General features: G+C 35.9%; 1 protein-coding gene and 1 pseudogene across 3 annotated transcripts in view; both read right to left on the minus strand.

Moving 5' to 3' along the window:
- Nucleotides 1-508: 508 nt before the first annotated feature.
- ATL2 (atlastin GTPase 2) overlaps nucleotides 509-20,674 on the minus strand; it is a 59,315-nt gene continuing 39,149 nt past the window's right edge. For 2 of the 3 annotated variants that reach the window (XM_047744716.1, XM_047744717.1), the window contains 11 exons: nucleotides 17,389-17,523; nucleotides 17,014-17,118; nucleotides 13,575-13,625; nucleotides 13,219-13,275; nucleotides 11,502-11,594; nucleotides 9,325-9,463; nucleotides 8,429-8,556; nucleotides 7,172-7,228; nucleotides 5,130-5,201; nucleotides 4,052-4,483; nucleotides 509-1,727 (listed from right to left, as the gene is read on the minus strand). In XM_047744716.1, coding sequence (XP_047600672.1) covers nucleotides 1,608-1,727; nucleotides 4,052-4,483; nucleotides 5,130-5,201; nucleotides 7,172-7,228; nucleotides 8,429-8,556; nucleotides 9,325-9,463; nucleotides 11,502-11,594; nucleotides 13,219-13,275; nucleotides 13,575-13,625; nucleotides 17,014-17,118; nucleotides 17,389-17,523 — 1,389 coding nt within the window. In that variant the 3' untranslated portion in view covers nucleotides 509-1,607. The other variant, XM_047744718.1, reaches the window with a different exon arrangement.
- LOC125110087 (uncharacterized) lies at nucleotides 13,768-13,913 on the minus strand (annotated as a pseudogene).

Here is a 20,674-nt window from a genome sequence, read left to right on the forward strand (position 1 = left end):
TAATACAGATGGAAACAAATACAATCCATATAAAAACAGGATTTGAAAGGAGGAGGGGAGGAGATTATACCAACCGAAGTTAATTTAGAGCTTCAGGCATGCAACTCAACATCTGAATTTTCTTCACTTAAAAACCAAACTAGGTGCTTTAATAATAGGTGTTTATAAAGAAGGCTACAAAAATATTGCAAAAATGTTAGCCTTACATATACCACCAAAAAAAAAAAAAAAAAAAAGAAGAAGAAGAAGAAAGAAAGAAAAAGAAAAGGAAAGACAGAGCGGGACAAAAGAAATTAACAAATCCCCAGCTATACCTAGGCTAATCACAAGTTTTCCCTAACAGAGACAGACAAAGAAAAATAATTTTTACAAGCTTAGCTTTGGGTACAATACCTTAGAGCTCTCACTTGGGTGTTTCCTGCTCATGCTCTTTTCAGTATGAACAAACATGATTTATGTAATGGAATACATACTTCAAGGATTCCTTAAAAAAGAATCACAAGTTTCATTTTATATATACAACAAATTTTTAATTATGTACTGAAAATAAATTACAGGAAATAACTTTAAAATGCAACAGAGGACAAAGTCACGATAAACATTCCCACTGAATTCCCTTGGGGGTGAGGGTGAGATTGCAGTGCTCAAGGAAGATAAATATCACAAATATATCAAAAACTTCAAATTGTCTATGCATTCACACACTGACATGAGCCACAAACATTCCTTCACAGGGACTGTACTTAGCCTACCACAGAACCAGATTTTGCCATAAACTACAAAACTTTTAATACAAAATCGTATTTATATATTTATAATTCATATACATGCCCTATCTGTGATTTTAGAAAATAAAAGCTACACACTGTACAGACACTCTTAACTCATAGCTGTAGGCAACATTTTTGGATGGAATTTCTCCCCCAATAAAATTAATGGCATATTTTATGTACATGAAGGCTAAACTGCATAAAGACAGTTCAGTTTCCCAGATATGCATCTCCTTTTAGGGCAGGTTTATAAATTTAAAAAGGCAAGACAAATGTACACCTCAGAATCACTTTCTTAGCTACAAGAGTTGTCATGTAATTTCTGTGAAATTTCTGATACATGCACTTATGTAATACTGGTATTGAAGGCAATAAAGCAATATATACTTTTAATGTAGTGGCTCAAGAAAGGCTTCATTGTCATTCTGATCTGATTCTTGATACAGTGATTCATAACTTCACTAAAATTAAAATTTCAATGGGATACTGGTGTTAGACTCTAAATAGATTTCTTAAAATATTTCCCTGAAATATCCTTTTACACAAGACAAATTTCACTAACATTAGATTAAAAGGAAGAAAAAAAATAAAAGAAACATGGCACAAATGTGCATGATAAACTAACGCTCCTCAGCCAATCTCCGTGTCTTAGGAGCCAAGAACAGAATGCTTAAAACCAACAAACAATTTTCACACTCTGTGGCAGCCATCTGTGAAGCCAGTTATACTAAACTACTTCTACAGTTGATTGTAAACTTTGGTTTATTTTTATTTGAGTTCTCATTGTACAGCAAGCATGAAAAAGAGGGAGAGTGGAGTCCATGAGGAGATGAACTGTCAGTCTGTCTTTAATCTGGCATGATGAGACACCTGGTCAGTCAGGCCTGCTTTGATAGAGTTTGTTACAGACTGCCTTATGTTTTCCTCCATCAAATTATCACCCAGGGGCTTCAATACCTGTGGTATGAGAAATGTGCAAAACAAATAAAAACATGAGGTAAAAAAAGAGTTACATATAAAAATAGATATAAAAATTCAATTCAAAGCAATGACGAAAATAACCAGGAATGTGGGAAATAAAAAGATGCTTCTCCCAAAAAAAGTTATGATGCTACAAATAATGCAGTTAGACATTTGGTAATGCAACACAAACTACTTTCCTCCTAATCAAACCATTTACAATTCCTAGGAGACGGATGTGCAATTCCATACCCTATATGCAGCATCAAATCTGGTAAGTATACAGCATTTATGCAGACCGGCCCAGACGGTCCTGCTTATTGTCCTACATGTATAAGTGGGAACACTTCAGATAGAGAAAAAAGTTAAAAATACTGTCTAATTTTTCTTCTTGTCATTGTTGGATGACAGTCTCTGTCGCTGTGCTGATGAAAGAGCACGATGGACCATTCGACGTCTAGTAACTTCAAACAGTTTGGAAAACACCTAAAACATGGAGTGATTCGTTAGGACAATGACTGAGAGTGCCTGAAGTTAAAGAGTTTAAGACTACAAGAATCTGAGACTTTGTGGGTTTCTCACCTTCCTGGGACTCCTCTGAAGCAAAAGAAAAGAGAAATGCAAGAAAATTTAGGCAGGGTTTGTTGACACAGCACAGATCTTCTCTGACTAGTGATGAACTTACCTTAACTACACTAAAAATAATTTTACACACTTTAGATTCTTCTATTTATAATTGTTTTGTAATAATGGAACCTCCAAAGTCCTAGAATCAATGCTATATGGGAAAAGGACTGGTTTTCAAAATAAGACACTGTACAATGATTAAAATTCATGCTGCAGAAAATCAGTAATGGTCAAAAATTTTAAAGTAGGTAATTTTTTTAAAAAGTGAGGTTGTTGATAGCTTTTAATCCATCTTCTAGCAGAAGGTATCAAAGGGATATGAAGAGAGAGATTTTTTGAGATAAAGGGTTAAAGTTAACAAATATCCAAACACAAGCTTCCAAATCAGATCTGAATAAATCAAGCATTTCTCTGAAGAATAAATACAAAATCCAAATTAATATAGTGGGTCACTTTATAATAATAACATTATTATAAGAAAAGTCAATACCCAATCAACCTTCCTCAAAAAATGATTTTCTTCTTCAGTCTTTAAATTTAAAGCCAAAACCAACATGAACCTGCATATCCTAGATCTTCAAATAAGCCTGATACTGCACTTGCCCAGAAATGATATCTGAAAATGCCTATTATACTGTCCATCAACATATCTGCAGCTTTCATCCTGATCCTCGACATGATGCTCAAGTATTTCACAAAGATCATTTTAATGACATCCCTGAATGGAATTTTCTGAACACAGGCAATTCCAGCACACAGTTGGCCAATATACAACATGGCTTTCCTTAGTAGATTCTTGTCAGGCCCGACTCTGAATTCTCGGGAGTTTGAGGTAAAAGATTATGACTGGAATTCTGGCTGAGGTAAAAGATTATGATTAAGAGAAGCTGGTTGGGTGCCTGGGCAGCTCAGTGGGTGGAAGCCTCTGCCTTTGGCTCAGGTCATGATCTCAGGGCCCTGGGATCAAGTCGCACATCGGGTTCTCTGCTCAGCAGAGAGCCTGCTTCCTCCTCTCTCTCTCTCTCTCTCTCTGCCTGCCTCTCTGCCTACTTGTGATCTCTGTCAAATAAAGAAATAAAATCTTTAAAAAAAGAGAGAGAAGCCGGTTCTCTTTGTGGCACTTTGCTTTTTGTTCATTAGTGTTTCCATAGTAGAGACATCAAATTCCTTTGGTAAAAGAAATCCCTATAGGATTGTTACTTGTGCATCAGTAAATCACCAGTATTTTCGTGGAAGGCAACAAACACCTCAATGCCATCCACTATTTTTCCTCAAGTATTAAGCATGTATTGCTTCTTGCCAGTATTACTACGAAACTTCTTTTGCTTTCCTAAAGCACTACACTTCCAAATTTCTTTTCCTTATACTGACTATATTTTCTTTTTTCTAAGAAAATAACCCTTAGATACTCTGGCCCTGCCCATGGTCTGGCATCATCAGGCCTATGACTAAGAATCTACCCAAAGGATATTACAGATTTCAGCCAATCAAAGCACACTATAATTATGACTTGAAGAAAAAAATTCTCCAGTTCATACTTTATATTCAGATTATACAACCAAACAAAACAGAAAACATCCTTTTGACATTCCTCATGTAAAGGAAAATTAGGTGTGCAAATACTGCAGGAGAAGGGTGGGAAAGTGTCACGGGGATGGTATTAGTCACTGAAAAACCAAAAGATAGATACCAACCTGTTCCCATAGTGTTTCAGCAATCTGATCAATCATTGTTCCAATTTCTCTGAACTCCCCAGAGTATTTTACATATGCCCAAGTACAAAGAGATGTCAGTGCTAACCCCATGACAAGGTTACACAAGACGGCTATAGAGTTTAGGCCAATGAAGCCAGTCAGTCCTGAGATTATATACATAGCAAACATGACTGCAAACAGTGTGGCAGGAGTACGAGCAGCATAGAAGATATTTTTGCCATCATTGTGCTTTATAAAATTTGCATAGGTTTCTTCAATTTCAGCTTCAAGCTGGTCCTGATAACGATGGCAGAATTCATCTCCACCCATTTTCTTCACTGAACGAAACTGTTTAATCGCCACTTCCTTGAGATCCAGGTGTTTTCGCTCCAGATCTGAAGGTGCAATGTAAGGCTTGTCCCCACCACATACCTGTCCAGACAGGATTACAGAAGGACACATTACAGGCTAGAAATAATTCACACATGAGAGAAGCTCGCTGCTCACAGTTTTTAGTCTCAAAAGTCAAGCCACCTACATAGTTTAGTTTTAAACTTTTTCATAATACCTCACACATTTATTTCTTGTATGTTTAACTGACTCGGGCAAAATAAGCCTTCCAAGTATGACTAATACCAGTAAAGACAAAACCAATTACACTGCCATCTGCAGCTGACTTCACTTGACCCAGCAACACACCATGAGAATACAGAAAGACTGCTGGCAGAGAGCGGGTAAAAGAGAACACAGAAAAAAGGTAACTTGAATTTCAAGTTAGCAAGGTTAGCACAGAAGATGCTATTAGCCTTAAACTAATATTACATGAGAAGCTACTAATAAGAGTGCTCTGAATCATGTGTCAAAACTATTTTAGTACGATTTATGTAATAACTTGCCACCTGTACCCTGCACTCTAACCATGTGAATTATTTTCTTAGTTTATTTCCAGCAGAGATGATAAAAGGAGAATCAGTGAATGATGTAACGTGACAATGCATAAGGAACACAAATTAGCTCAATTATTTTAAAAGTAAAAATCCTCTCAGTCTAGTGTCAAAATTAAATGTTGGTTACAAACCTGCTCCATACTTTTGCAATAGATCTCTCTTGCTCCTGCTACTGCAGCAAGATTATTAGCTTCAGCTGTTGCCTTAAAAAAAAAAAAAGTGCCAATTTTATGCAAAAGATACTCAAAGGCTCTATAAATTTTGATTAACACAATAAATTATATACAATGAACAAGCCTAAAAATGAACCAGAGAAAACATTATCAACTTCCAGTTTTCCTTTCCAATGGAAGGGAACACAAGTATAAAAGATAAACCGATTGCTTCTAACAGGACTTCTAATAGGACTGTCTGTTTCACTTAGGTTTATTAAAATGGGTATGCAGGGGCATCTGGGTGGCTCAGCTGGTTAGGTGTCTGACTCTTGGTTTCAGCTCAGATTATGATCTCAGTGAGGGTCATGAGATGGAGGCCCACACTGGGCTCTGGCTCAGCGCAGAGTCTGAGATTCTCTCTCCCTCTCCCCGCCCCTCCCACTTGTGCTCTCTCTAGAAAAAATGAATCTTTAAAGGAAAAAAAAAGTTTGTAACAAGCACCACACATGCTCAGTAAGTAATAGAGAAACAGACACAACCTTAAATTTGTCAAGCCTCCAGATGTATAAAACCAAGAATTACGGATAAGCTTGACCTCTCATATCAGTATTACACAAGGACTTTTTAAATCCACAAAACTGGGCGCCTGGGTGGCTCAGTGGGTTAAGCCGCTGCCTTCGGCTCAGGTCATGATCTCAGGGTCCTGGGATCGAGTCCCGCATCGGGCTCTCTGCTCAGCAGGGAGCCTGCTTCCCTCTCTCACTCTCTCTCTCTCTCTCTCTCTGCCTGCCTCTCTGTCTACTTGTGATCTCTGTCAAATAAATTAAAAAAAAAAAAATCTTTAAATCCACAAAACTGCTTACTGCAGGACTTTTAGAAGAAAATACTGTTTAATCTACCATAAAAATGAGAAATTACCCAAAATGGCCAATCTTTAAAAATAGGAACTAAATATATATCTGAAAAAAATTAAACATAAATTTGGGTGAAACGTTAACAGTATGAACACACTGGTATAAAATTTACTAAGAACAGATCAACATGAATATAACACTAATTATTCTTGATTTCTTAAATTAAGCTGTTTTAACTTTTTTCAAAAAATGAACTAGGTTGGGGTGCCTGGGTGGCTTAGTCAGTTAAGCATCTGCCTTCAGCTCAGGTCATGATCCCAAGGTCTAGGATCAAGTCTCACATCTGCCTTCCTGCTCAGCGAGGAGCCTGCTTCTCCCTCTCCCTCTGCCACTCCCCCTGCTTGTGCTCTCTTGTTCTCTCTGTCAAGTAAATAAATAAATTCTTAAAAAAAAAATAAATTTAACTAGGTTAAAATAACACTGTCCCAAAAGAACACCTTTAAAAAAAAAAAAAAAAGATTTACTTACTTATTTGACACAGAGAGAGAAAGAGAGAGAGCGCATACATGTGCACACAAGCAGGGAGAGCAGTAGGGGGGGAGGGAAAGGCAGGCTCCTCACTAAGCAGGGAACCCATGTGGGGCTGGAGCCCATGTGGGGCTCAATCCCAGGACCCCAGGATCATAACATGAGCTGAAGGCAGATGCTTATTAACCAACTGAGTCACCCAGGAGCCTCCAAAAGACACCTTTTAAAAAAGAGGGAGGAAGAAAAGGGAAAAAAACCTATATGCACTAGAAGCAGCTCTAAATCATTAATATCAAGAGGAAAAATAAGCCTTATTTCAAACAATCATTGTCAAAGACTCCAAAAACAGAATAAATTTGGTTTAGACAGGCCCATTTTTAGCCATCTCCTGCAAAAGAAATTTTTCTACACTCTTCCAGCAACTGAAGAGAAGATACTGAAAACTCTTATTTCTGATGGCCTATGTGTGTGCAAGGTCTGCAATCATATAAAAACTTCAGTACCCAAGACGTGTATTGCCTTAAATATTGAAAATTTATCTGCATGCAAAGAAGCATGATGCCATTTCCAGCATTTATTTCTAAACCAAAGACTTTTCTCCTTCATTAATAAATTTATGTACAACACACACACTACCTGAAGCATGGACTTTGGATGTGGAAGTTCCTCTCCTTGATAAATTTTAATGTAAGCCTAAAATACAAAAGACATTATGTTGGCAGGGTAAACAAATTGGCTCTACAGAAGGAAAACCATTAAATATAAAAATAATTCATACTTTTGAAAAGAAAAGTCGAGGAAAAAAATCCTAAATACAAAAATAAATTGAAAAATATAAATAAAAGGAAAATGAAGACTTAAAAATCATATACTCTCATTTCCACAGTTAACCCTATTCTCAACATTATTAAAAACACATGTTGCAGCACCCTAAAATAAGTAATACATTTTATGTTAATAAAAAAATGTTGCAAAAAAAATTGCTAAATTATATCCTAATGTTTCTAAATGTAATTTTAACATTCAAGTTGTCTCATAGTTATAAGTTATATATACAATGCCATCTACCTTATGAAAAGAAATCCGTAATTCTCCCCTCCTGCATTGTTTTAATTATTAGAAAACATTTTTACTCAGTATTTCACTTTGACCAAGTTATTCAGTTCAAGAAGAAAAATTACCCAATTAATGCTTTAAAAGTTAGAAGATGAAAGTGTTTGAATAGTTCATAATAGGAATTGTTCATCTCAACTTTTTACTGCCTCTAAATTAATTCATAACTAAAGAAAACCAGTATGAAAGTTACCATCAACTGTCCAATAAATTAACAAAAATACACTCTTATGTCAATTGTTCCCTTCCACCTCTCTGTAACTACTATGAATAAGAACGCTGACAGTGGTCTTGCTCTGGTAAGCAAGCAATGATGACTAGAGAAGAGCATAGAGAAAGAAAAAAAAAATTCTATGTGTAATTTACTTGAACTCAAAAACCAGTTTTGTACTTTCAACTGCTCTTATCAAATCCTCGAGAACTCAAGAGAGAAGGCTTTTATGAGAACTCAAGATACAGAATTGTACTCCCAATATCTATCATCATTCACAAATGATAGAGTGATATTACAATTATATGGTGAATGATCTTCTTCTCTCTGTATCAGAGCTGGAGAAAAAGTAGGATAATTCCACAAACAAAATCGCTAGGAGATACAAGTTGTCTGCTGTAATTTTAAATATCCTTAAAAAGTGATACAGCCAATTCAAAGCAGAAAAACAAACTATAAATTTCACTTTTTTGCTTTATAAAGATAAATACATATATGAACATACATATGAGTTTTAAGTCAGCTGTATTTCTAAATGAGACAAAGTCACTTAGTGGGAGTTTTCCTACCTTAAAGTATTCTACAAGATCTCTACAAGTGACTTTAGATCCACTTATCTCTTTTTCTACCAAATTCTCAGGGGCAAGCAGCAATGGAACCAGATTTCGAAGCTCTCGTTTAAAGTCTTCATCAATATCTAGCAGACATGAGATAAAAGTCAACATGTTAGTCAAAAAAAAGAAGGATTAAAGGAGTCCCTATTGGTACGAGTTTACATAAAATTCTGTTTCATGAAATGAAAATATACTGTATCTATTACTTAAGTAGATTCATTTAGAGAATCTCATCCAAAGACATCATATCTCATAGGAAAAAAATACATTCTGCTACTCCATTTTCCTCACACCCCAATAATTCTTTAATCTCAAATAATAGTGGACTACCAAAATAAATTCCATCTCCTTTTCAAAAGGCAAACAATTCATGAAATTGTACTAAATTTTAATACTAGAGTTTGTTTTTCCAGCTATACTGTAAAACTTTCATTATTCCTCCAGCCTTTTGCCATCACGCTCCAATCCTAAAACATACTCAAAAAACTGTATCATCCCTAAAACAGAAATTTAAATCTGATTACATGAATATGATATACTGGTAAAACATTTTACAGACTGCAAACAGATGAAATACTGAAATGCTCTCAGTCTCTGCAATTTTTAGAACAACAGTGCTGAGCAATAAACCACATAATAATAAAATATGCTAATCCATACACTAGATGTCTGGGACAAATCAATGGAAAGCTAGACAGACCACACAGAGCATTAAAATCACCTCCTTAACAATGCATCAAAATGTTTTCCAGTAAAAAACGGAAAATTTAAGGAACCATGTACTTTTTTTTTTTTTAATTCTCAGCCTCTAAAATTTAAGTTTTGATTTTAGCAAGAATGGGAATTCCCACCTTTCAATCTCCCATCAAAACTAGGATTAGTTGCAACTTTAAGACCAGGATGTGGCAAAAGGAAGCAACCAAGATTTGAGAAACAATTGTGAATGTGCTTCCTTACATTCTGTAGCTCTTCATGTTGATTTTGCTTTACCTGAGGGTAGAAAGAAGCAAGGTGAAGGTGCAAACAGGAAAAAGTTTTAAAGAAAATATACACACGCTCACAAGTGTGCACACTTACCTCAGATGCTACTCCAGATCGGAGTTTTTTGACAACAAAAAATTTTACTTAACACCTATTTCTGACCACTTAGGTAAGACTCCATTTTGTCTTAAAACTAGAAAAGATGTTTTCCCCACGTAAGCTCCCAATGAGTGAAATGAAAAAATACAAATAATAATTAATCGTAATATCCAACACCAGACTAACAAGTAGTGGTTGTGGTTTACAAACCATAAATAAATTGAGAATTTGCCTTTCAAGTACTTATAAAGGCAAAAAGAAAAACAAAGTACTAATTTGCCTACAAGTAAAAAGGTCAGCACCTGAGCAAAGTAACAGCCAAAATGAAAAAGCTCCAGTGCAGTCCAAAGGACTTTGAAACTTGTTGGGATTTCAGTACTTACCCCAAATAATTATTTTTGATTTACGCTAGTTATCAGTGTTTTGGGAAGAGAGACTGCTATGTATTTTCTGGAAGAAAATCTTTATTAAATTTTTTTTAATAACTACTTATCCTAGTGTAACTCACATACCTTCTCAAAGACTCTTCTCAAACACCATTTTAAAAAAACATGCACCATTTATAATCAACAAAACCTGGAAACTACCTAAATCTCCATCAAAAACAGAATGAAGAAACTGTTGTCTATTCATACAGTAGAATACGGCATAGCAATGAGAATGAATTAAACTACATGCAACAGTATCTCAGAAACATAATATTGACCAAGAAGCTAGACACAAAAGTGTCTACATGTTGTATGTGATTCCTTTCATAAAAAGTATACACGAAGCCTGTTAGCTATCAGGAGAGAATTGAAGGGTTTAGGAGCGAGTGGATGAAGGTAGGGTACTTCTGGGTGCTATTACATGGCTTTGTTCATTTGCATAAATTCATCAAGCTGCACACTTATGACTTGAGCACTTTGCTGTATCACTTATGATAAAATCTTATCTTTGAAGTATATAATTCTGAGTATGCCTGATATGCTGTGTGTTCATTTCTGCTGAACAAACCAGAGGAAACTGATGACTGAAATTATCTCTGACAATAGAGTCCGGAAATGCCTTTCAAATATCCAAGAATGAAGAACTGGTTTTAATCTTTTCATAAGAAAATTATATTATACCCTATGTTTTTTAATGTGGTTGAAAAACTACATGCATCATCCTATAGGCAAACTAAATTTTATTTACCAAAAGAGAAGACCCTACTACTTATGAATTAAGGGATTTTCACATAACTTTGGTGTATGTGAGTAGATGGGTATAACTGACCTGAGGGCTTCTGCAAGTACTTCTATAGGAGGGTATGTTTAGGAACAAAGGGTCACGCTGGTGAGGTTATTCTCTAGGAATGCTTTAGTGTAGCATGTTGCATGGGCCAGGAGCCAGGAGTCTGGGTATTTGGGTCCTAGTCCCAGTTACCAACAATTAGTGAAGAGATCAAAGGCAAGTCACTTTTCTAGGTTCAGTGACATTATATATCTTAAAGAGAAAGCTGAATTAGATGATGTTTAAGATCCCTCTTCTAGCTCTATATGCGGTCACTCTAGAAAACAGTATTTTTTGGAGAAAGGACCTCACGTTGTCTGTGTTCAATGTACGCACATTACATTATCCAGTCTGTCCCAAATGTTCAGAAGGTCAGCTGGGCCAGAAAGAGACACACATGCAAGCAGATCAAAAAAGTTAAGTCTCCTTCAAACCTTTTTCCTTTGAATATTGATTTATAGTTGGTTCTAAGGAGGAATACTTGTTCCTTAATTTCTATTCAAGGGCACTAGCCTCTTTGGCAGGATACCAATTTACTGCTCATCAATTCTGTATGGAACCACCTGGGCTAACTTAGGGTATGCAATTTATGGTGGCGGCACTTAGAAACTGGAAGTGTAAGAGGAGTCCAGACAGCCCATTCCTTTATCTGGCTTGGTGCTTATGCTCTCTTCACTAGGAAATGGGGGCTTACCTGCAATCTCTTTTCAAGGAATTGTTTTCCACCTTCCAAACCATATGAATGTTCATAAGGATAACTCCAATCCCGAATTAAAAACATTAATGTCTACAGATAGAAAAAGGTAGAAATCATTTATTACAAGGTTTGATTAAAAAAAAATCACTACTTTAACAATTTAATAATCATGCACTCCCCTAAATAATCCTTTACCAGAAATTCTAATGACCAAATGGTTAATGCTGCTCACAGTTCTAGCAAGGGCCTTCTTAAGCCTGTAACACTCCCACCCCTACACCAAGCAATTGCTTCCATCTGAGAACTACATGGTATATGAAGAAAGAGTCACCACAGGAAATAATACAGTTTCTTTAAGAAATGAACAAAAGCATACAGATCATAATTTTAAGTCAAGGTTGTATAACTGAAAGACCAAATAATCTATTTCTAGACCAACTGATTCTCTTCACTAAAATTTTTACTCATATATGCTTATGTTTCTCAATCTCAGCCCTACTGATATTCTGAACCAGATAACTTTTAGATGTGCATGGCTGGATGATAAACAGCATTTCTGGCCTCTATGCACTAATGCCAGTATCATTAACCTCCCTCCAAAACTATGACAACCAAAATGTCTCTAGACATTGGCAAATGTCCCCTGGGTGACAAAATTAACTCAGTCCAGAAAAACTGACATAAGACAAAGAGAATTTATTTCATCCATATATACAAATAAAGCCATAACCTGCCCAATATCTCATAAAAAGTGATCACTTAAGGGGGACAGGAGGGTAAGGTGGCTGGGTGATGGACACCAGGGAGGGTATGTGTTGTGGCGAGCACTGTAAATTGTGTAAGACTGATGAATCGCAGACCTGTACCCCTGAAACAAATAATACATTATGTTAATTTTTTTAAAAAAAGTGATCACTTGAGCTACATAAGACTGAAGCAGGATCGATGTAAACCCACCAACAGTAAGAATCACCAGCAATGTTGTTACACAGAAAGGACTTCACATACTGAGAAGTAAACAGGGCAGAGTCATTCTCACAGACTATAACACATCTGACTAAATAGTACTAATGCCAACTTATAAATTACACTTACTTCAACAAAGAAACTATCTGAAATTAGCTTTGCTTTTTTTAAATTTAAATCTCTGTCACAACAGGACTCCACAGAAGCAAGCAGAGCATATGCTTCTCATATAACTCCACCCAGGTTTATTTCTGACTTAGTATTCTGTACCTGGCATTTAAAAGGAATAAAAGCATACAGGGATTGAGGGGGTAGAAGGAGGGGAGAGATATAATAAATTGTGAAACCTCTCTGTATGAAACCAAATAAAGAATAACGGGACTAACCTCAACTTGTAATATACCACACACACACACACACACACAAAACTGTAATATTTTCTGATAGTTCCCCATGTAAAAAAGAAATTTACATGACTGTCTCAAGTTTAGGAATTGAATAACACCTAATTAAGAGTAACATCAACCTCTCAATCTAAGTATTAACAATCTAGCTATATTCATTTGTTCTATTTCCTACTGTTAGCCTACTACTAATAAGGTGGTAATGGCATTAGTTTCAACTCCACTGAATCTGTTGCTAAACAATGAGTTTGTTGTAATATCCTCTTATCTTCAGACTTAAAAGATAAGGTGGCCTGGAAGCTTTTTACACGTAAGTGTCTAAAAACAAGAAAATACTTATTTACCTGAAATGGTTTCTGGTAGATTTCCTCCATTGCAAGTCTGCCGTACTCTGTAAATAACTATTAAAGCAAGTTATTTAAGTTAATGCCCCCAAAGAGACTGAAAGAATTGTAAAGCCATTCTATATCAGAACAGATAGACAACAGAGCCTTTAAAATCATCTGAAAGTCAAGCATTTAATTTTCTAACAGACTGGATATACCTTAAAATTTCTTCTAGTTAAGAAGCTCTGTATCAGTTTAAAACCATATTAATATTGAATTTTCTTACACTGTAATAGGCTTCTAGATGCAAAGTCACAATTAAGTAAGAATTTTATTTTCCATTCTTTGGCACACATTCTTTGAGAAATACATACTTGCAAGTGTTGAAGATCATCTTCTTGAATGTTCTGAGACAGATTATATACCTGTTAAAACAAAACTGTGTTTTTATTCATTTTTTTAATACCCACCTGCGTATAACTTTACTTGCAGAAATGAAGATTATTTTATATGTCAGCACAAATTAATCACTTAGTCATTAGCTTAACCAGTGGCACAAGAAAAAGGATTTTCTCTTTCTTCCTAATGGGATAAAACATTAAGAGGAAAGCAGTGATAGTAAATTATGTAAAAACAATGAATATGTAACATTGTGGTCTAGAAAGCGGGAGACATTTTTACACTTGATCTTAGCCAAAAGGCCGAGAAGCGATAAAGCGGGAGACATTTTTAAAAAGTATATTATGTAGTAAGATTTTTTTTTTTTCCTTCTCAAAGTTTCTTTAATGTTATGACATGACTATTTTGAGTGAAAATTGTTTCCACAATTATTTTTCTAAGTTAACGTATGTGAGGGGCATAATTCTACAAAGATATATTCCTTTCTGGTATAATTAATTGTGTGTGTGTGTGTGTGTGTGTGTGTGTGTGTGTGTGTGTGTTTGGATGGATGAATGGATGGATCGACAGATATAGTTTATAGTTATTTGAGGGGTGCCTTGACTACCATCAAGTCTACATGGCTCATCTATCTTAGTAACTTAAATTGAAAATTTTAGGACAGCTGAAAAAAACAACAGTAGGTGGCACTCTTGCCCTTTCTATAGTATGTTTTAGGAGGCTTTCCAGGGCAAAGCCCAGAGCTGAAGGTCTACGTGCTGTCAAGGAAGGGAAACCAGAGAAAAGACTGAAATTGCAGAAGAGGTCCAATCCTTCCGAGTCAGGTTAAAAAGTGAAACAGGCAGCTGCAAGAGAAAAGTGGGTGTCCACAGATGTCACTTCTGCTGTGAAGTAACTTATGTTTAAGAAAACAGGGTTACTCCAAAGATAGAACAATTTGTTCTAATGGCAAGTAAGTGATAATCTAGCTGAATCACTTGGATGTCAAGAATATAAACAGCCAAAATAGGACAGCACACCTAAAATGACATTCTCAGCTGACTATTTCCAAACATGCTACTTAAAAAGTAATTAATGACTGAGGTGATTATACTAGAGCTAAACTTAAAATCTGAAAGCATGACCACCTATTCTTATCCACGGGGGCCTTAGCTTTTAGAAAACAGGTCGAGATACTTTCATTTTCAGGGCCAGGTTGCAATTGGCAAAAAGAGAAGATTTGTTTATCTTAGATCATTAGTACTTAGCACACTGCGTTTTACTTAATAGATGTTCAACAATTATTTGTTGAAAGAATAAATGACAAGTGATCTATCAACCAGATAATGTATGTAAGGAAGAGAAATGTAGACTCAAAGCTGAGGGGAAAAAAAATGAAAATAATTTTCACCTTCATTATTTATGGTTTACAAAGTATTTTCTTATCCATTGCCTCATTTAAATCTTATTTCTGCCTCCACACAACCATCGCATGCAAGATGGGTAAAAATCCTCATTTTACAGATTATTAAGTGGCAGAGTGGCTTTAAGTCATTGTCCAAAACCAGGCCTCCTATACTATCATAAAGTTGAATAAATAAACAAGAGAACACCAAGGTACAAATTTCAGGACAGAGAATTCCCTCATTATAATTTAAGGCAAGCCACAGAGGCAGCTAATCTGAAACGCACAACGACTGGCTTCTGCTTGCCTCAGGAAAGCAGCTGCGCCACCCAGCAAGATCAGAGGAAAATGGCAGAACAAAAGGGAGAAAAGATACTGTAGGGGTCCCCAAAGCATCACTTAACTGGTAGTACCAGAGCTCCCCAACTCTATAAGAAAACAGAAGTCAAGCTGAAAAGTACTCTTTTTTTTATCTCATAGTAATATCCAAAATTTGCTTTCCATTCTGACAGCTAGATACTTCAAATTGAGGAAGGAAGGAAATGGAACTTAAATAGACGGGACATATACTCCAGATATGACCAGAAAGCCATACAAAAATTCCAAGACACTGTGACAGCTTCACCTATGATCTACCATCAGTAGGAAACATTATCTCAGGAGGAGCACATACTTCTATTATTCATGTATATACTTCTGGGCTCATCATCACCCGTTAGAGCTAACCATCTTTAGCCGGAGGAGCACCAACCACAGATGATCTCAGGAAAAAGAAAGTAAAGAGATACAAAATGACATGTGGTGGCTTAATTCAGTCTGTCAGCCTAAATTATACAGAGAAGAGATGGACTAGCTTCAAAAGACTAGAACTTGATATAATACCAAATACAATTAAAAGTACAGAGTTAAGGGAAAACAGAAGGGATTTTACTAAATTAAACAGTTCCTATAAGTCCTTAGTGTATTACAGAAACAGCACATACATTTCCTAAGTTAAATATGAATTAATTCTTCCACCTCTACCACCATTAGTTCAAATAATCAAGTATTAGTTGTCATACATACCAAATAGAAAACTAAGTTAATTACTTGAGTTTTTTTTTCTTTATTGGTTTAGCCAAAACATAAAAGATATAGATATACTCTACACCTTAATATATCTGGGAACCATATGACTGAATTCAATTAAAGATAACATGCAATATCTTTTCCTTTAAAAATAATTTTTAAAAAGCATAGGGGTGCTTGGATGGCTCAGCGGGTTAAGCCTCCAACTCTTGGCATCGGCTCGGATCATGGATTTCGGGGTTGTGGGATCGAGCCCCATGTCAGGCTCTGCGCTTAGTGTAGTCTGCTTGAGATTCTGTCTCTACCTCTACCCCTACCCCCTTTCATGCGCTCTTTCTCAAATAAATGAAGAAATCTTTAAAAAGAAAAAAAAAAATATATATATATACGTGTATGTATGTATGTATGTATGTATGTGTATGTATATATATATATATATATATATATATATATAGCCAGGGAGTGGCTATTGGTTTATTACTTCCGAACCAGTCAAAGTATGAAAGTATATTTCAAAGTATGAAATTTCACACTGTGAACCAGAAACACATGGAATATAAATGACCAATAAGAAACATAAATAACTCTATTTTAATCCTTTAATCAAAAAACTTTTCTTTCAATGTGGATTTTTTTCAAATTTTTAAATTCTAGTTAGTTAACATATAGTGTAATACTGACTTCAAGAGCAGAAATTTAGTGATTCCTCACTTATGTGTAACACGGAGTACTCAACAAAACAAGTGCACTCCTTAATCTCCATCACCCATTTAGCCCATCCCCCACCCCTCCCCTCTAGCAACCCTCAGTTCTCTATAATCTTCTACAGTTCAGTTTGCTTCCCTCTCTTCCCGCCCCCCTTGACCTATGTTCATCTGTTTTGTTTTTCAAAAACATTTTAAGAAAGAGCAAAGGTATTAGGATTATCTGAACTGATCATACCACAGCATTTCATGTCTCACCTGGACAGAGCTAGTCATGGTGCTCAAAGCGAACACCGTTGCACAGTCTTTGATAGTTGACTGGCTATCAAAGGCACCCTGGGTATCCATTAGCAGCACAGCCACCTAGGAATTTAAAAGTTTAAAACACTAAGTAAAATACTCACCAATAGTGACTATTAAAACCAAATTTAAAATGATAAATGTCAAAATCAGTAATTAAGAAAAGTACTCTAAGCTAAATATCTCACACATTTTGACATAATAATCCATATATGTTATGTTAAAGTTATCAGACATTAATAGTTCTGTGTTGTTTTGATATTTAATACCATGAAAAAGCTCAAAAAATAATATTAAAGAAAAAAACAGTAAGAAATAGGAACAGTATTTTACTTTTGTTCCATTAGGTCTGTCGATCACAAATACTTCATTCCAAACTTGTATGCCTGTTGTTTCTCTCTCACAACCACCTCGCCATGTAAAGCCAGTCAATGGTTCATTGTTTCCACCAATCCAACTTTGGGAATCCTGTCAAAGTCAAGCATAAATGTAAAATAAAACACAAAAAATTAAGAACTAAGGAGAAGTATAAAAAAAATCACCCATTCTTTATTTTACAAATGAGGCATGTAAGTCCATCAAAATAAAATACACCATAACATTACACATGTAGTTACAAAAGCGATCACAAGTCCCATCTGAGGTGTTCTGTCCTAAAGTTGTAGTCTCCTACAAACTGAACCTTCTCAAATCTCGTGTTTTTCACTCTTTACTTTTCTAGGTTAAGTGAGGTCATACCCACTTTTCCCCATTTTGAAGATTTCCTAGGTTTAAAAATCATAAAAAGTAGATACCAGCTATTGTGACATCTCCTCATACATATAAGCAAAACTAAGTTCCAGAAAGAATGGCTGTCAGAAAAGTACTGCTCTCTTAGAATAGCTTATACTAAAATGTTTTCACACTGCCTTAATTTTCTCTTTAAAATATATCAAGTTTAAAAATAACCACAACACTTGCTTGGAACCTGATTCAAACAATCCAATTGGTTTAAAAAAAAAAAAAAAAAGAAAGAAAGAAAGAAAGAAAAGTCTTTTTCAAAACCAAAAGGAAAATCTGATCCCAGACATGGTGTTTTACTAGGCGGTACTTGATTGCTTGGTGTGATAACAGTATTGTAGGTAATACTAACAATAGCAAAGTTCAAAAAAATATACCTGGCATCTGCTTTAAAATATTCCAGCAAAAAATGAAAGGGCAGGGAAGTATACAGATGAAATAAGACCAACAAAATGTTGACACATACACTGGGGTTCATAATACTACCCTATCTTTGGGTTAAGTTAAAAACTTCCCACAATAAAGTGTTCTAACTAAAACCATAGGGTCAAACAGCTATAATTAAACACTGTGAAATAATATAAAAGTTCATATACTGGGGCGCCTGGGTGGCTCAGTGGGTTAAAGCCTCTGCCTTCGGCTCAGGTCATGATCCCAGAGTCCTGGGATCGAGCCCCGCATCAGGCTCTCTGCTCGGCAGGGAGCCTGCTTCCTCCTCTCTCTCTGCCTGCCTCTGCCTACTTGTGATCTCTCTCTCTGTCAAATAAATAAATAAAATGTTTTTAAAAAAAAAGTTCATATACTGTAAGATAATTATCTGGAAAATTAATTCTGGAACATAATAAATGAGTAAGTTCACCAGGTATCAAGATCCCTATACTTTAGCCCACATACCCTTTACTCAAAGAACCCCACAGGAAAAATTCCTGTTTCAGAAATACTTCTAATAAGCTTAGATACATAGTCCAAAACAGGTAACGAAGCTCACATTACCAGTAAAGATGTTTAGGGTAGGCTCAATGAGGGATGAAGCAAAAAGCAGATTTAAGGTGGAAAAAAAAAGTGGACACCTAATGTGAAGATCAGCCTTAAACTTCAAACTATCTCTAATGATTATTATTCCACAAAACTCCCATCCCTAGTAGGTTACCAATCTTATCAATTATAAAATTCTCTTGGACTCTTCTTCACCTTTCAGTATCTTAAGGCCCCCTCAGCTCTCTATTGGTGACAAAGCTGCCGCATGGCACAACTCAATTCACATTATGTACTTAGGACTTATGCTTCTGTAGGGACCCTTCACAGGATTAGAGGAATAATGGTACCCCCTAAATAAACACAATGGTGGTCTTGCCCCTGGACTATATTTTGGATGCTCTAAATAGGTCTTCCTGCACCTCCATGCTATGCTCTCCAACCCATTCCCCCAAAGTCACTTAATTTTCTCAACAAGAAATGGAATCATGCTATTGTCCTAAAAAGTCATCTTCGGGGGTGCCTAGATGGCTCAGTCGGTTGAGCACCTGACTCTTGGTTTCAGCTCAGGTCCTGATCTCATGCATGGTGAGATCAGCCCTGAATCAGGCTCTGCACTCAGCAGGTAGTCTGCTTGAAGATTCTCCCCCTCTGCCCCTCCACCCCATTCTCTCTAATAAATAAAATCTTAAAAAAAAAAAAAAGTCATCTGCAGTTCCCCCATTTACCTACAGAACCACTGAGAGATCTGTTGCATACAATCCACCTTCAATTTACTTTTCCAACCTCTGCTCCTATATACCCTATAGTCTGCTAACACACAACACAAATTTCTACCATACCAAAATGACCACTATTCCAAATATGTATGTTGTTTAGCATATCTATACCTTTGTTCCACCTGTTCTCTGCCTGGCCTAAGCCAGCACTCAAGAAACTCCAACTCTTCTCAACTCCTAAAAAATACTGCTGACACTACAGGTGGTTATCTTTGCAACATGGCATTGCGCTGCATTTCTTGTGTTAAGTCTTAAGAGCACACTATAAATTCCAACTCTGTTTACCGAATAGTTCCTATCAAAGTGTCTTACACTTTTTGGCTCTCACATGTGGCTTCTCATTCCCTACTCAACAAATTGATTACTTTTAAAAGGTCCAACCTATATGCGTAATTTTAAAGAATCCACCCTTTAGATAAATCGATTTTTACTCTGCATTACACTTATCTGTCTTATTTCTCTATCTCCTCTATGAGAATGTTAAGTTCCATAAGGAAGGAAGTTTTGCCTGTTTTCTCCTCCCTCAAACACAGAACAGTATACCCAGGACATAGAATAATGGTAGGCACTCAAAATATTTGTTCAACAAATGAACATGTAAAAAAATTTTAATTACTAAGCTTAATAGTGTGTTTCCTTTGGAAACATGGGTAAGAGATATGGAAGAAATATGTCCCTTTTATTATTCCTAAAAACAATTACACAGACAGCAAATATCAATTTTAAAAAGTAGATTGACCTAAATCACAGGCTAACATGTTTGTTAACTTTACCCTCTCAAAAACTTTAAAAAGAATTGAGGTCTCAAAAAAAAAAAATTCTATTGACTACGTATCATCTTTTCTTAGTTTACCCTGTAATAGAATGTTTAAAAACCACTAAACCGATAAGTCAATAAAATGATGAAAAAGGAGGCGCCTTGGTGGCTCAGTCAGTTGGGCCTCCGACTCCTGGTTTCAGCTCAGGTCATGATCTCATGGGTCATGAAATCTAGCCCCAAGTCAAGCTCCTAAAGGGAACCTGCTTAAGATCCTCTCCCTCTGCCCCTCCCCCCAACTAATGTGCATTCTCTTTCTAAAATAAAT

This window comes from Lutra lutra, chromosome 9 (assembly GCF_902655055.1).
Source record: "Lutra lutra chromosome 9, mLutLut1.2, whole genome shotgun sequence".
NCBI lineage: Eukaryota > Metazoa > Chordata > Mammalia > Carnivora > Mustelidae > Lutra > Lutra lutra.